At 45.8% G+C, this 15793-nt stretch overlaps 2 protein-coding genes across 3 annotated transcripts; one reads left to right on the forward strand and one right to left on the reverse strand.

The window, feature by feature from the left end:
* Positions 1–5019: 5019 nt before the first annotated feature.
* Positions 5020–11494, forward strand: LOC131667581 (myosin-G heavy chain-like). 2 transcript variants are annotated; one of them, XM_058941078.1, is made up of 4 exons: positions 5020–5531; positions 8784–8970; positions 9596–10972; positions 11030–11494. In XM_058941078.1, the coding sequence occupies exons 1-4, from the start codon at positions 5468–5470 to the stop codon at positions 11313–11315; spliced, it is 1914 nt and encodes a 637-aa protein (XP_058797061.1). In that variant the 5' UTR covers positions 5020–5467; the 3' UTR covers positions 11316–11494. The 2 variants fall into 2 exon arrangements, with proteins under 2 accessions (XP_058797061.1, XP_058797062.1); XM_058941079.1 differs by lacking the exon at positions 5020–5531 and adding an exon at positions 7868–8174.
* An 81-nt stretch (positions 11495–11575) lies between these two features.
* Positions 11576–14794, reverse strand: LOC131667591 (neuropeptides capa receptor-like). Its single transcript, XM_058941090.1, has 6 exons — positions 14669–14794; positions 13545–14007; positions 13360–13450; positions 13095–13294; positions 12775–13026; positions 11576–12715 (listed from the first exon to the last, which is right to left on the reverse strand). The coding sequence occupies exons 2-6, from the start codon at positions 13927–13929 to the stop codon at positions 12471–12473; spliced, it is 1173 nt and encodes a 390-aa protein (XP_058797073.1). The 5' UTR covers positions 13930–14007; positions 14669–14794; the 3' UTR covers positions 11576–12470.
* Between the last annotated feature and the right edge of the window lie 999 nt (positions 14795–15793).

The raw sequence follows: 15793 nt of genomic DNA on the forward strand, positions 1-15793 counted from the left end.
CAATAAATAACGCAGTCATAATTGAATAAAAGAAAAAAGAATTTCACCGCGAATCGGATTCAACGAAGCTACTGTGCACGGCGTAAAATTTTATCTGATTCGGGAGAGACATTTAATTTAAAAGCCTGGTATCACAGCAGCGTTTTCCGAGGATCAGCTTGAACGTGTGCCCGAAGGACGAATCGGTTACTCTGTTGTGGCGCTTGCAAATAAGATAACTATCTTCTTTTTTTCTTTCTTCACTTTCAATGGATCTTCCGCAAACAGATTGATCTCGTTGCCTTCGGTATTCCGTTACCGCCAGTTCGGTCATTATACAACAATGGAGAAGAAACGACACCACAGAGCGCCGGGGCTCCTTACTTACCGAAGCCCGATGTCGAAGATAATCTTGCATTGGAATCATCGCATACGCGCGTGTTGGGCAAAAAAAAATTGCTCGTCAGAAAATGCGCTGGTCACATGGGAGCGAACACCAAAAAATAAGGACATCGCCACGGTGAAAGATTTTGACCTCGGGATGCGGGTTTGAACTGACAATGCCAGCCTCTCTTTCAGTAAATAGGTGTTCCTTCGCGTTTCGACATCGAGCGACGAGCTAGTTGGAGGCCTTGGCTAATTGTTTCGTTGGAATTTCGGTTCGAGCAAGTTATCGATGACAATGCAAGTATGGATAAAACAGTACTATTTCACACCGCGTCGCTGGATTTGGATTATTTTTTACGGCTCGGTTATTGTGCGTTTATCATTTTATGATTGATGGCGCGACTTTCAAGATCTTTTTTTTCTTCGACATCTCTCCCGATGAAGATGAGCCGCTTCCTGTACGATTTCGTTCGTTCTGACTTCGCGTCGAGCCAACGTTTGAATCAAGCTTTTTTATTCTAATAAGAGATCAATCTCACTTAATGCTCCCGTAAGCGCCGTCAATTTGATGTAATTTCTTTCTGAAAAAATTCTCAATCGATCATTCATCGACGTTACAGTCATTAATATTCTACAATTACGCTATAATTATATTGATTTTGCTAATAATCCTTGACAATGTTATTATGAGACAAAAGATTGAGACCTTGGGTTCTTAGTTTAACTATATGTAACGTAGATGTGAAGATTATCGAATATTTGTGCATTTGATATATATATTATTTTATATTTGATTGATTAGAGGTGCATACGTACACCAAGCCGGGCTCTAAGCTCGTAAGTAGTCGCATGCCAACATAGTCGGCCATTTCATTCTCGAGTCGACTGGTCGTATTTTAAATAATTAATTGTGCTATAAACGCCTGACAAATAGAGATTTTGAAGAAAGAAACTTTCCCAATTATCGCGGCCTAATACGTAACTTTCGCTCGTGTCGAAAAGGAGAATAAAAAGAAAAATGACGCGCCCCGTTGGATTCACGTGATCCTATTGACTTGACATTATCCACAGGTAATTTGCAATCGCCCGCGGACCTGAGATAAATCATTGGTCACAGTCGTTTTCCTTTTCATCTCCATATACTCCACTGTAACGAATCCAATCAGGCATGGGAATATTTTTTCCTCCGAGAATCAAGAGTGTCGAAAAATTCAATGAGTCGGAGATGCGCACACGACGAATGGCTGTCGTTCCGAAATAGTATGGACTGTGTACAGATAAATAGCTCGTAACGAGCATGCGTAGGTGTATACGCACTATGCACTCTTTCTCTCTCTATCCATTTAATAAACCCATCTGACGAGTTCTTTTTTTTCATCACTTTCTCTCGAGGTCGAGAGGTTACAAATAGAAGAGACGCTCGGATAGAAAGAAAAAGTTTTTTTCCTTTAATACGTGATTCTATTAAACGAAATTGATTATAGGATGATTTCCCATTGAGAAGGAGAGCGGGGGGAGCCAGCGTTCATTCTCGGCATTGTTCAGAGCAGAAAAGAGACAGTGATAAAAAATGTCATAACAAGAGATGACACAAATAAGAGAACAAGAACGTGTCGCCGTGGGTACTCCGCGGAGTTGAAAGTGGATTTTGAAATAGCGTACGTAGAGGGGCCTCCTCGGCGGCATTCCATGGCGAAATCAACAAATAACGCCGGGATGGCCAATTATTTAGGGATAATTGACGATCTCGCGCTATTCCGAAGCGAAGAGGAAGAAAACGGAACTCGGTGAGATTGTGGCGAGCTCGGCTCGAGCGGTATCAGCGGCGCGTGAACTTCGTTGAAAACTCGCCGAGAATGTACCATTCGAAGGGAGTGCTGTGGACCGCATTCCAGCAATACAGAACTCTCGCTTATAAGGATGCTACTTGCACATTAGTAGCAATGGAAGAACGGTCTCGCTCTCTTTTTCTCTCTCACCGAGTTACGTCGCCCGCAATTGTTTGTCATCTGCCGACGAGCAGAGCTTTTTATTATATTTCACTCTCTTAGTTTTTCCCCACACACATTTGCGAGTTGCGTAATTGTTTAATTGGCTCATTATCGAACAATGTTACGGCTGTAAAATATTGATGGCTCTAATCAATTTCAGAGAGATTGCGCTGTGTCTAAAGAAGAATCGTTGTATCGAATTGTATAAATTGGAGCCAGCCGCCTCTATTAGTCACCTAATATATTGTACTATTGTATTAGACCTCATCAATAAAACATAAGACCGGCACCGTCAAATATTTTCATATGTATATACAGTATACACGTAGATTTGCGAGAAAGTCTGCCGCATCACCTTCACTTTCTTAGATCGAAATTTACCTCGTGCCCGCCGCCACTCCAGTGAACTCTTCTTCTCTCCCCGTTGTAGTTCGTCCGAAGCGCACATTTCAATACGTAAATATATGTAAATATTCACAAAAACATATTCCACTAAATAAACTTTGATATCTGACGTAATGCGGGGATTATTTACTTTGATGTTCTCTCGCTGCCGCAGGCTGTATGCTGTGCAAAAAAACCCATTGAAAGAAACGTTTTGCTTGCACATATATACCAATGAAAAGATACGCCAATAAACATTCGGATATAATATAGCCGTGTAGAAAGTCTTGTTTTTTTTAAACATTTTTAAAGACAATACTACAATCAAAAATCGGTTAGAAAGCGAATCGCTTTGAGTACTGTGTAATTAGTAATAGCGCTTAAAAATGAGTATGTAAAAAAACAGCGGATTCACGCTGCAAAAAAAAAAAAATGTGCGGTCCAGTTATACGATGTCCTCATCGTTTTACGAGAATTTTTAATGCTGCGAAATATACGTGTGAATGATCTTTACAACTTGATTCTCAGAACGAAAGAGGCTTCGAGGATCTTCCGCTCATATCAGTTGAATAACGAAAACTGTTACAATAACACTCTGCGTAGTGCTTCTCACTCTCTCTCTCTCTCTCTTTCTCTCTCAATAAACGCATATGTTGAAAAGTAACTGATTGCGCAAACAATGCGTTTTTATCTTGAAATAACATTCCTCTCTTGCGCGTACGGAGAATTTTGAGCGATCGATTGCGTACACGGCGTATTACGTTCGTAAGGTATGCGCATAAAGAAGCCGCACATGTATCCAATAAGGTTTTAAGATTCACGCCGATGTGCGATTTGCAAGGCGTCGATTCCCGTAAAGGTGTCGTTGCAAAAAAGTAATTAAATATGGTCAATGTTCAAGCAGATCCGAGAGCACGGCTCGAGGATGAATTAGCGGGACATTAATCCTCGAGAATCCCGAATGACCTCGGCGAGCGGCGATGAAATGGCATAAATTGGGTCCGCGTGAAGTGAGCGTCGCGAGCGAAGAGGCTTCGCACGAGCAGGCGAATACCAGTACGAACTTTCCACGAGCTCAGCCGAATGCCGCAGCCAGGACGACGTCGATGAGGCGTCGCAACGATGGTCGCACCGGCACGCACGTTCGTCCAACGCGGAGAATCGGCCCGAAGAGACGTTTTCGCGATGACACAATAGCGCCCGCCAGTGTCCCATGCGAGCGTCAGGCGTTGCGTCGGCGACGACGACGACGACGACGACGACGACGACGACGACGTGTCTGCCTCGCGGGGCGACATTCCAGCGAAAGGTCAGAGCGGCGCGGCGCAGACAGTCAGCGGAGAAAGTCCATCAAAAATCACCGCGGAGAGGTACCCTCGAGAAAAATGCCGCATGCACACACAGACAGACGTGCGACGCGGCAAGGATACGGCGAAGAAGAGCACGAGCCGCGTTACAACAGCTAGAAGGAAGCACACGTAGCGACGGAGAGCGCCGGGGCAGAGCGCGCGACTCGCCATAGTGTTACTTTCACTTGCATTCGCGCGAGAGCGAGCGAGGCTCCGTATAGCTCGGCGGTCGTGCTCTCCTCCGCGGAAAGCCTTCGCTCGCGCTCCCGACGTGTCTGCCGGATTACGCGGACGCGCCGCGGCGCCACGCAGCCCTCGTTCACACGTGCGCGCGCGCGCGCGCCTCAGCCGCCAGCTCCCTCGATGATTTCTCATGACGAGTTTCGACGAGCGCTCTCCTTGTGGGACGTGTTCGCGCGAGACGCCGGGCGCTCTTTTATAACGCCCGTGGAAGTCGATCTACGCGCGCTCGCGCTGCGAATCGGCGCGCGCTGTTAAAGCGTTCGCGAGCCCGACGGACGAGCCAGAGCTTTCTCGTTCCGATGAGCCGTGACGGAGCGCGAGCGGCCGGCACGTCGACGCAGGACAAGTGCGCGTCCGAGAAGGTTCAGAAGAAAAAGAAGAAGGAGGAGGAGGAGGAAGAGGCGAAGAAAAGCGAAAAAGGATGGGTTTTGTTAGGAGCGCGCTAGCGTTGTGTGACGTAATGAGAAACTTCACATCTGCCGGCGCGAGCGGCGAGTTAAAGTACATTCTCCGCGTGGCGGCCACGGCGGCGGCAATTCCCTACCACCTACCTACCTACCTACCTACCTATCTACTCCTCGCCAGCAGCGGCGGCGGCAGCGGCGGCGGCGGCGGCGGCGGCAGCAGCAGCAGCAGCTCTATAAGATTGCTCATCCTCTCGCTCTTTAAAGGAGCCTCACTTACACACTCGCAGAGCTCCAAAGAGAAAGGTTACAACGAGAGAGAGAGAGAGAGAGAGAGACGCGAATGAGATATTAAGGGAGACGTCCGCCGCTTCGCGAGGAGAGAAGGACGGAGAGAGGTCACATTAGAGAGGGAGAGCGAGCGAGCGCCAACACACACACAACACACCGGATGGTACCGCCGCAACTCTAAGCAGCCTCTTCTCTCTCCGAAACTCTATTTTCATACGCGAGACCGCCTATACAGGCAGTCGCATCATCGACTTCGCTTGGCGCGCACATCCAGGGAACCGATTCCGCCGCCTCCTTCTTCTTCCGGATTTCTGCCGCACGGCCACACGCTTCTCGGCCAGCTTCAATGACTGCCACTCTTCCGTAGAACCGCCTTTCCGACCTAGACAGCTTGGTTCATTTTTTTTTTCTCCGTTCGTAAGCCGTTTCTGCGAGCAGGATGACCAACAGTAGCAGCAGCAGCAGCAGCAGCAGCAGCAGAAGCATCCTCGTCTGCGCGCTAGGTGAGTTACTCGATTTTCCACTCGGCGAGCGCGCTTTAACTGTGTCAACGTGCTAACGACCCTGCGCGCCGCGACTGACTTATCCTTTCATTTTCTTCGCTACTGCACCCTACGTACGCTCGCGCCGCGCTTTCGCAAGCTTTTGCAACTCGGATAGAAGACAAGACGACGATCGTTGCTCGACGCGCTAACGAGGTGTCGACGCTCACGCGGAATATAATAAATATGCCGCGGCGCGCTGCGCCTATCCGACTTCGATCGCGAAATCAGATCGGGAAGCGCCGTCGGCGACGATCAGCCGAATCTCTCGCGCCGCGCGCGTTTCTCTTTCTTCTCGCGTCCCGACGGCAGCGGTTTCCCATTACTGCGATCATCGGGGGCACGCTCGTGCTCACGAACGCGCCCGTCCACCCCGGCGCGCCAGGCCCGAAGCTCCGCCAAAGCGACCAACGAATCTTCGGCCCCGTCGGTGTCCGTTGCGCCTCGCAACTATTCACCTTCCCGGGCGGGGGACAAGTGTGGCGAACGATACGCAACGCGAGAGACGCAGCGACGACCATATGTTATGCGCAAAGCGGATAATCTCGCGAGGATTTTGGCGTCAACGAGCTCGGACTTTTGTACGCGCGGAGTATCGTAATGCCGCGAGACTGCGCAGAGGCGAGGGCGGGAGGGGGGGGGGGGAGAAAGAAAAGAAAAAAGCGAACGGCTCTCCGAATCTGCAAATGGATGAAGGTACGCTACTGCTGCGATATATGCGCGGTGCGACGCGGTTGTACGTGTAGGGAAGCGTCACTTAACTATCCCACGTAATCATTTCGTAAGACGGATTAGTTATTCGAATAATTGCAAGCTACCGTGCTCTCCTCCGCTATACAGCACGCGCGATTAAAATCTTTATCGAGCTTCTTGCGATTAGTATGACGTGTTTTTTCGTTGCCATTATTATTTATGGCTTCGCATTGTCTCCGCGCGAGACTTATGGATCGACGTGTTCGCAATACCTATTTCCTTTCGATACACCACGTATAATCATACGTATGCTCGCGGCGAACAATCGTTGAGCGGTCTCGGAGTTTGCGCGAACAAGTGTGAAAATATTACGTCACGCATCGGCGATATTTCCGTAATTTGTGCTAAATGAGATGAAAGTTTTAGAACTTTTGTGGAAGATTGGTGCCGCGGAGAAGTTATTTTCGAACAACAAGTGAAAGTGGAATATTTTTCAGTTTGCTGCGAAAATTTGTCCGGGAACGTTGCTGCGAGCGATCTAAAGTACATCGAAGCTCGTCGATCATTGCACTCGGAGGGTTTACAACGGTGCGCCGGCAAATTTTTAATAGCGCAAGAGAGGCGAAGTGTTGATCGACTGGGCCAACGTTGACTTTTCCCGTAAAGATTCGCCAATTATCTGATTAGCCGACGGTGAAAACGGCTAATTGACAAATTGCGTACTCGAAACCGTGCAGTTGGCAGTGTCGTCGGTTCGCAATATAAGCAGTCATTTGATACACCGCAAAACGAATGACAGTGGTTTTTCCTAATGGTATATACGTACGCAAAGCCAACTCGCCAACTCGCCGCGTATAATTATTGCATAGCTCTCGATGACCTCGAATCCAATAAGATGTGCTTGGTGAACGAGCCGCAATAGCGAAAAAGAAAAATCGTTAATATCGTTCCGAGAGAATCGCGCGCGTCCGCAATTAAAAACGCCGTCGAATTTTCCACTGCCGAGGTTTTCGTAACGCGGACGTGTATATAGTTTTGACAAACCTAGCTTTCAGTTATTTAGCGCCAAACAGATTAATACAGAAGTTAGAAAACCTGTTTATAGATAGAAATTACGTGACGCTTGATTATTGCCACGGCACTCGCTGCGCCGTACCTTTCTTTCGCTCTGTACGTGTATACACTTTTACACCGAAGATGAGCCATCTGCTTTCAAAACTCGTTACATAAATTGTAAACGCTTCTTTCCCTCGCCACCCTCCTTCTCGAGCCCGATAAAATTCTTCTTTTTTTTCGACTTCTCTAATTGCATCTATCGCTATATATTTTATGGCCGTTTGCCATTACGACTTAACAAAGCTGACGTTTGCCGATTGTATTTTTTGGTCGTTTAGCTGAGCTCCCGCTGCCAGTTTGTTATTTTAACGAAGCGAAGAGAAGCGAAAAAGCACGTCCGAGGCGATAAAGAAGCGAGCGGCGCGGCGCGCGTGAAGGAGAAAAAAAAAGAAGTAATGACGAAAAATTGGTACGAAGTAGCGCGCCGCGCCGTTTCATAACGTTCGCGCCGCGCGTAATTGACATAGTTGAGAGTCTTGATTCCGCGAGCACGGTTTTGTCGCGCGCACAGTCTCATTCCGCGCGTCCGCGCGCGTAATTACCGAATTGAGGATGGCTCGTTTCATCCGAGGAAAGGCCGGCTTGATTAAGCACGTACCGCTGGAGCGCGCCGCGCGCGACAAATTACACCTACGCACAAGTCCAGATTGCCTTTTCTCCCATTTGGTCCGCGAGATTTCTAACGTTATGTAAAGGACAAGAAGAAGAAGAAGAAGAAGAAGAAGGACAGAAAAAGACGAGAAAGAAGGTGGCGCAGCGCGTAGTGAAATAACGCACGGACCCTCGGCGACGACGGTGATTAATTTATTCCGAGCTGCGGAAGGAAGCGTCGTCCACTCTTCGACCGCGACCATAACGATTGAGCTATGCGCACGAGGCGCGGAGTGAGAGCGTCTAACGGGTGACGTCACTTCACATGCCTGACATCACTCGGCTTTTACTACTCGAATCGCACGCTTTCACACAATCATTTATTGCGAGCGCAGGATCATCCGATTGCGCGCGACGATATTCGTGCAGCTAAACTAGCTTCGCGTCGTCGCGCTACTCTTATCGGCGTTTCGCTCTTCTTATCGCCGAGAGATCGCTCGGCCAAGCTGCGATCCGCAAATAACAGTTGCAAATCGCTCTCCAAGATACGCTCGGGAGAAAAATGTGTGTTAAGAATCTGCCTTGGCAGTTGACATCTTCCACACTTGAACTTTCACTTTCGGTATCTCAGCCTCGATCTCCGAGCGCCAGCTACTCGCAAACGCTCGTCGCAAAAGCGCTCTCTCGCGAGCTTGTGCCCGTCCGCTTTTCTCTCGTCGCCGTGTTCGAATTGCAATTGACAATTTTTCGGAAAACTCTTCCGATGGTACTCCAAGTGAGAGCACATCGTTTGGTGGCTTTTCTTTTTTCAAGCGGCGCTAGCGTGGACCTGCGCGTCGGCTCTTCAGCGGCCGCCGCCGAGGTACTCCCAGCAATACATGCCGCAGACATCCTTTACGTGCCGCAACAAAATCATTGGAAGCTACTACGCAGATCCCGAAACCGATTGTCAACTGTTCCACGTTTGCGTGTCTGTTGCCGGAAGCATTCAGGACTACAGGTATGCTAACTATACGTACCGCTATTTAACATACAACGGCACGATCAGCGATAAATTATTTAGCAGTTTCGCGGAAGGTTACTCCTCTTTTTCCGTTTTCTTTTCTTATTTTCTTTTTTCTTTAAGTTCCCGAAGTTCGGCGCAACCGTTGAAAACGCGCTTTTCCATTATCAACAGTAGAATCCAATTCGGCGAGGGCACGAGAAATTTATTACTTGTCTTTCATCGTTGAAACATACATGAACTCGCGCATCAAACATTTATATCAGCGGAATTGTCAATCGATACTTTCTATTCGGCGCGCGGTCAACTAAAGAACAGCGACGAGCGTAAATGACGCTTGAATAAAACAACAACCGTGTAAAATTCTGGCTTGCGCAAGTCTCCTTTTCGGCGCTTTATCAAAACGCAAAACTTTCTCTCTCGGGAACCGTGGAAAGCGTCGAAAACGTTGCATTGCAAAGACGCAACGAGCAAAGAGCCTCGGGGGGGTCGCGCGACTCCGACGAACCTTTCTCAACGCCCGCGGACTCAGAGATGACTCTGCACGTGCGATCGCACGCGCCGTGGGAGAGAGATCGACTAAAGCGACTGTCGACGCAACGCGCGTGCTGCGCGATCGCAGGTTCCTCTGCCCGAACGACACGGCCTTCGACCAGGAGAGCCAAACCTGCGCCGACTGGTACGACGTGGACTGCGAGGCCGCGACTCTCTACTACGCCAGCGACAACTTCGACCTGTACCGCATCGGCTCGGGTCTGGAGTCGCTGCACTACGACAGCATACGCAGCGACTACGAGCCCCAAGACCACCTGCAGCGCAGCGAGTCCAACGATCCGATTCGCTCGCCCTACAACAGCTTCGGCAACTCCAACGGCGGAAAGGACGTCGACCCGCCGAAGAAGAGCGGCAGCGCCGGTCAGCAGCAGTACAGCGCCGCGAGAACACAGAAGCATTACCAGGAGCCCGAGAAGGACAACAAATCCCAGGAGCAGCCGCAAGAGAAGAAGAGCAGCCTGCGCAAGGTGAGCCGCAAGCCGGCGCCGGCGAGCAACGCCTACGCCACCACGAAGCTGCAGCAGCCGACCACCGGCGCGCCGACCACCAGCAGCGGCCAGGCTCGCTACAATCCCAACCAGGCGTTCGTCTACAGCACGACCACGCAGCGAGCGAGCAGCGCCAACAGCCCCAGGATCATCACCTATCATCAGCAGGCCAGCTCCACGCAGAGGCCTACGAGTAAGCACACCGTGCCGGCGGCGACCACTCTCAGGTCGACCGAGGCCTACACCAACTACCAGACCACCACGACCAAGAGCACCTTCCACGGCGCCTTTGGCTTCAACCGCTTCGAGAGCACCGCCAAGCCCACGCAGACCACTCGCTACAGCGAGCAGCCCCCCAACTATTCCGCCCAGTACACCAGCCAGGCGCTGCCCTCGACCACCAAGCAGCCGCTCGTCTACGACTTCAACCAGCAGGCCAACTACAATAGCTACGAGAGCACCAAGCAGAACGTCCACCCCGCCTACAGCGTCCACAGGACGAACGTTACGTCCTACCCGTCGACCACCCTCACCCCCCAGTACCCCAACCACAACTACGACAATGTAAACGCCAACAACAACGCCAACAACAACCACAACAACCACAACAACCACAACAACTACCAGGCGACGAAGAAGGCCGACTACAACCAGAACAGCTACGCCACCAACACCTATGCCCCGACCACCTACAGTCCCGTCACCAAGAAATTCCCAAACCACCGGGCATTCTTCGACAAGTCGTCGACCACTCTGACGACCAAAAGCGCTCAGTACACCGACGCCGAGTCGACCAAGGTCACGAAGAAGGTCACCCAGTACAAGCAGAATTACCCCAACTTCGAGACCAGCACCAGGAGCTACGACTTCGGCAGGTCCTCCGTGGGGCTTGGCTTCAGTCCGTCCAGCGTCAACCATCTGGCTGAGAATGTCAGACCGACCACTCCGACCCCAAGGTAAGCCCATGCCAAAAATCGCGTCGTACGATTGTCTGACGACCGATGCCTTTGCAGACGAGCGGCCTCGCCAACGACCTACAATCCCAACAACTTCAACGTAAACACTCACGCGCCCCAAGTGACGCAGCCCAAGCAGTCGTACTACCAGAACCAGGCGACCGCCGCCAAGCAGCAGCAATACACCACCACCGCCAAGTACTACGAGGAGACCACGCTGCGCCCGAAAATAAGCAAGAAAAACGACTACGACTATGCCTATTACGACAACGATCCTCTTGCCTACGATAACATCGAATTGGAGCACGTCAACAGCAACAAGGAATCCGTCAAGATTACATAAGCACCCCACCACACTCCTAATCACGAAGCGCGACTGCAGATTCCAATCTGAGACAAACAACCTACCCCCTCTCGAACGTTTTCAAAATACATTTTTTTTTTCAATGAATATGGCCAGTTTTTATCGTAAACTTAATCTATTATAATTATTATTATTAATTTTACATCGTTGCCGTGCTATGTATGTGCCTTGATATATATATATATATATATATATATATATATATATATATAGTGGATCTTATTATTCGAAAAAAAATATTTCGCTTAAATCGCGTAACGACCGTCCACTTTGTAATACCTTATTTTTTATAAATAAAATCTAAGTATTAATTAGTGATAGGTAATTAAAATACTTTTTTTGTATTCTCAAATGAATGACATTCGTAGATCGTTAAGCGACCATTCGACTTCTATACGTATAAATGTACATATAGCAAGCGAAAAAACTTGTTTCGTATTTTTCTATGTTTATTATTATAAAAAAAATAATAAATTAAAAAGTGTTTCAAAATTAATTGTTATTATTAAGATAATTACGATTGTATATACATTATCCTTTATGCTCAGATAAAATTTATGATTGTTTTAAAAAAATTTTTTGTCGCCTCGCTTAGACACATATCTCTTTACGTACTTTGCCAGTAATGAAATGTAATTATTCACATACAGTTGTCTCTGTCGTTATCCTTTTGCGGAAAAATATACGTTTTCTTCAAAGTGTTTCTATTAAACTATAAACTATAACGCAAATCGACTACACTGTTATCTCTCTATCATGTAACAATCGTGTTTTGATTTTACGAGAAAATTTTAATATTCACATATTCCTGCTAATGTAGATTTGACGTAATATTAAATTATTATTAAAAAAAATCGTTGATGTTGCTGTTCTCATTTGTTTTAAGTTTACGAAACTACGCGATGCTCTTTTATTCTATTTGTTCAGGAAAACTAAATTAGTTTTAGTAACGGTATAATATCCAATATTTTTAAGAAGCGTTTAAAGTTTGAACTACAAGCCGTTCGAACTTGTCGCGAAAGTTCGATTTGCAGCGATATAAAAGTCATGAAATTGATTGATACCAAGTCGTAAATTGAAACTGGTTTTGGAATCTGCCGACGAAAACTGGTTTGGTCCAGGGTCGTCGTTCGTTTACCAATGACATAATCTTTGAAAATTCAATACTCGTTTGTAGGCCATGCGGTATCGACTACTCATGAAATTGTAAAGCAGCGGATTAATAGCGGTACTCGAATAATAAAAGCAGCCACTGATGATGTACAGCCATTCGTTCATATCCGGATAATATTCGGCGTCGACCTCGTGCATATAAATGTATAGCAGTCGCTGCATGTGGAATGGCGCCCAGCATATGAAAAAGGTAATCACTACTGCGCCTAGGAAAGCAAAGCCGGCTCTTAGATTTTTGTCGCGAGTGCAGAATGGCACGACTTACTCAACATCTTGACGATGCCTCGTCTCGACTTGACGTGCTGAGCCTCTTTGTTAAACTGATTGACGTTAGCCTTCTTCGTTCCTCTCAAGCTCTCGTGTATTTGCATTCCCATCTTAGCGTAAAGGATCATAATGACCAACATTGGCACGAGGAAGAAGAGCATGGTGCTCAGCTCGTAAAGCGGAAAGTTCTTGGGCAGGTGTTCTTTCATCATGCCGCATATTGCCGATATATCCGAATTATTTCCAGAACCTGCAACGCTGACAAACTATTAATAGCGGCAAACGGTGAGTCTGCTTAACTTATAAATATTTACATACCGGGAGGATACTCTATGTAATTTATTGTGGTGTATATAAAAAATGGCAAGGCGCAGACCGAAGCGACAATCCAAGCCCCTATAATGAAACACACTGGTCGCTTCAAGCCGCTCATGGCGTTGAAGTGCAGCGGCTTGCATACGGCCAAATATCTTTCTATCGAGAACAGCATTATTGTCAGCACCGAAACGTACGATGACCTTGAACATTTCATTGCTTACAACACCTGTCGGCTTTCAATTGCTAATGCGTCAAACATACGTACGTCTCCGATGTGTATGCCCTTACTTTACAGAATAGCTTTCCGGAAATCCACGGATATTGCTGCCAAAAGACGCTCAATTCGTTTGGTAAACCTTTAACAATGGGGGGGGGGGGGGGGGGGGCGAAACAAGCAAACGTTTAGTGATCGTATAGATACTTGCCGAGACGTTCGTGTAACATTCGTACCTAGTAATAAAAGTATCAAGTCGGATACCGCAAGACTGAATAAATAAAAGTTTGTCGCATTCTGCATGGTCGAGTTGTTTATAATCACCACGCATGTTATTACGTTGCCGAAAATCCCGCATATGAATATGGTAGTATATACTACTGTCAGAGGCACTGTCACGTCGAGCGGCAAATATTGTGGCCCTAAGATATTTTCAAGATACTGAAGTTCCGTTAAATTTGTCCAATTTGCCGCGAGAGGCCCTGATTCCTCTATCAAATTCGTTATATTTTTCCATATCGGAAGTGGCTCCAAAAGTCCTTCGAGAACTTCAACTTCCGCTAAGTTTGTCGACGAGTTTCTCGTCAAGTCATTCGTCGAATTTAAAGTCGTCATGATCATTTACAATTCTTCGATGTGTCGGATGAAGAATTGAAATGCACAGCTTTTGGTCATTTTAACCGATGCCTCGATCAGAGCCTAAAACAAACGTTGAATATAACATTTTGTATCAAAGCATTATGTGATTCAGATCCTTTCAGAGTGTTGCAATATTCTGCAGACGTCAACGTTAAATAAATAAAAAATTTCCCCGCGAGTCTCTGACGCATTTGGAATCATCTCCATCATAAATTTAAAACACAAACTTGGGATGCGCTCTAAATATTTTCGATGTTATCACTTCAAACGTTCAACGTTAATTTTTTTCATTCATTGTTTAAAAGGCGATAAACGCTAGACTCGTAATTATAATAATAAAACACGTTAATAATAAGTTATGTAACTTTGATGATCCGAAGAAGTCTGATAAGAACAATAATATTGTATTAAAATATTTGTGCAAATTCCATAGTAAGTAATAATTTCATTGAACATGTATTATTTTATCAAAGATGACCATAATCCATTATCACAATATACCCGTTTGATCGAATTTTTTACTTTAAAATTAGATGTTATTAAAAAAACATTATCCTTAAATGTCTTGATCGCAATTACGCCTGTATGTTTTTACTTGATTTAATCCGGCTAAATTTACAAAACTTCTTTTATATAATTGTGGATGCAGATTATCCGTCAAAAATTACTGGATAAATTTGCCCACTATTGTTAAATTAAAAATTAATTAAAAACAACTTACCAGTCGCAAACATTCGTAACAAACGACATTTTATTTCATTGCCACCGACTTTGATCATTAGTAACAATTCTTTTATCAGCCTTCATAAAGCGAAATATTCACTGAACATCGTCGAGACAAAATCACAGCCACTTATTTCGTGATGGAACAAAAAAATAATTCTCAAACAGGTAAAGAGCGTGTAGCTCGGAACGTCTTCTCTTATCATTGATAAGAATCCCATATTTGAGATTTGATTGCATATTCGGCCTTATTATGTCTTGAGAAATTTATACCCCAAGAATTATGTGCTCAAACTTCTGCTACTTTATAAAACTATAATATTTTCTGGTGGCTCATTTATAGCCGTGAAACAAAAAACGAAATAAAACAGTTCATTTGATGTAATTTTCAAAGCAAATCTTTGCGCATAGTGTCTAAGGTTTCGCCTACGCTCAGGGAATAATTACTGGCAAATATGAAGCAAGTGTTTATTCATTTAGTATAATTACAATATTATACAGTGCAATTTTACAGTTTTACTTATAATTAGTGATAATAGTTGGCATAAATTCTTTACCAAGGGATCATGAATCATCATCGCGAGTGTACTATCAAGTGTTTAAGATTCATAGGGAACGATCATAAAGACAACCAAAGACTTTGAAATAGACTCTAGCTATTTAAATTAATAATATCGTTCAAAAGCTTTAATCGCAGCAACAAATATGAACAACTTTCATATTCTCAAAGCCCAGTCTTCTTCGTTTCAATTTAACCTTTCGTAAAACAGGAAAATACAATTGAAACTTGAGTATAGTGTATTTTTTTCATTGTTTATATACTTTTATATCACGGATGCCATCATTCTTTTGCGTGGAACGCTGCAATAACGTAAACATATCATAACAACCAAAGATGTAAAACATTCTGAATCGTTTTGATTAATGTGAATTTTATTATACTTTTAATATATACTATACAACCTTTACTACGTTCTGCAACTGACAAAGAAATTACTTATCAATAAATTAACGATCATTTAGTGACGCTTTCAATAGTGAGTAGCAGTTTTAAGTAGATTTTTCAAGTTCCACATTTTGGTGGCACGACGAAACCACTTTGAACGTGAAACTTTAATTGCTT

Source organism: Phymastichus coffea, unplaced genomic scaffold, assembly GCF_024137745.1.
Source record: "Phymastichus coffea isolate CEN01 unplaced genomic scaffold, Cenicafe_Pcof_1.1 PCOF00068, whole genome shotgun sequence".
Lineage (NCBI taxonomy): Eukaryota > Metazoa > Arthropoda > Insecta > Hymenoptera > Eulophidae > Phymastichus > Phymastichus coffea.

Bases quoted from the DNA above. Each gene is read 5' to 3' on its own strand.
- LOC131667581 (XM_058941078.1), top strand. From the start codon at position 5,468: ATGACCAACAGTAGCAGCAGCAGCAGCAGCAGCAGCAGCAGAAGCATC. The intron at 5,532-8,783 runs GTGAGTTACTCG...TCTTTTTTCAAG, and splicing joins CATCCTCGTCTGCGCGCTAG to CGGCGCTAGCGTGGACCTGC. The intron at 10,973-11,029 runs GTAAGCCCATGC...ATGCCTTTGCAG, and splicing joins CCGACCACTCCGACCCCAAG to ACGAGCGGCCTCGCCAACGA.
- LOC131667591 (XM_058941090.1), bottom strand. From the start codon at position 13,929: ATGATCATGACGACTTTAAATTCGACGAATGACTTGACGAGAAACTCG. The intron at 13,451-13,544 runs GTACGAATGTTA...CCATTGTTAAAG, and splicing joins CTTGATACTTTTATTACTAG to GTTTACCAAACGAATTGAGC. The intron at 13,295-13,359 runs GTACGTATGTTT...GAAATGTTCAAG, and splicing joins AGGGCATACACATCGGAGAC to GTCATCGTACGTTTCGGTGC.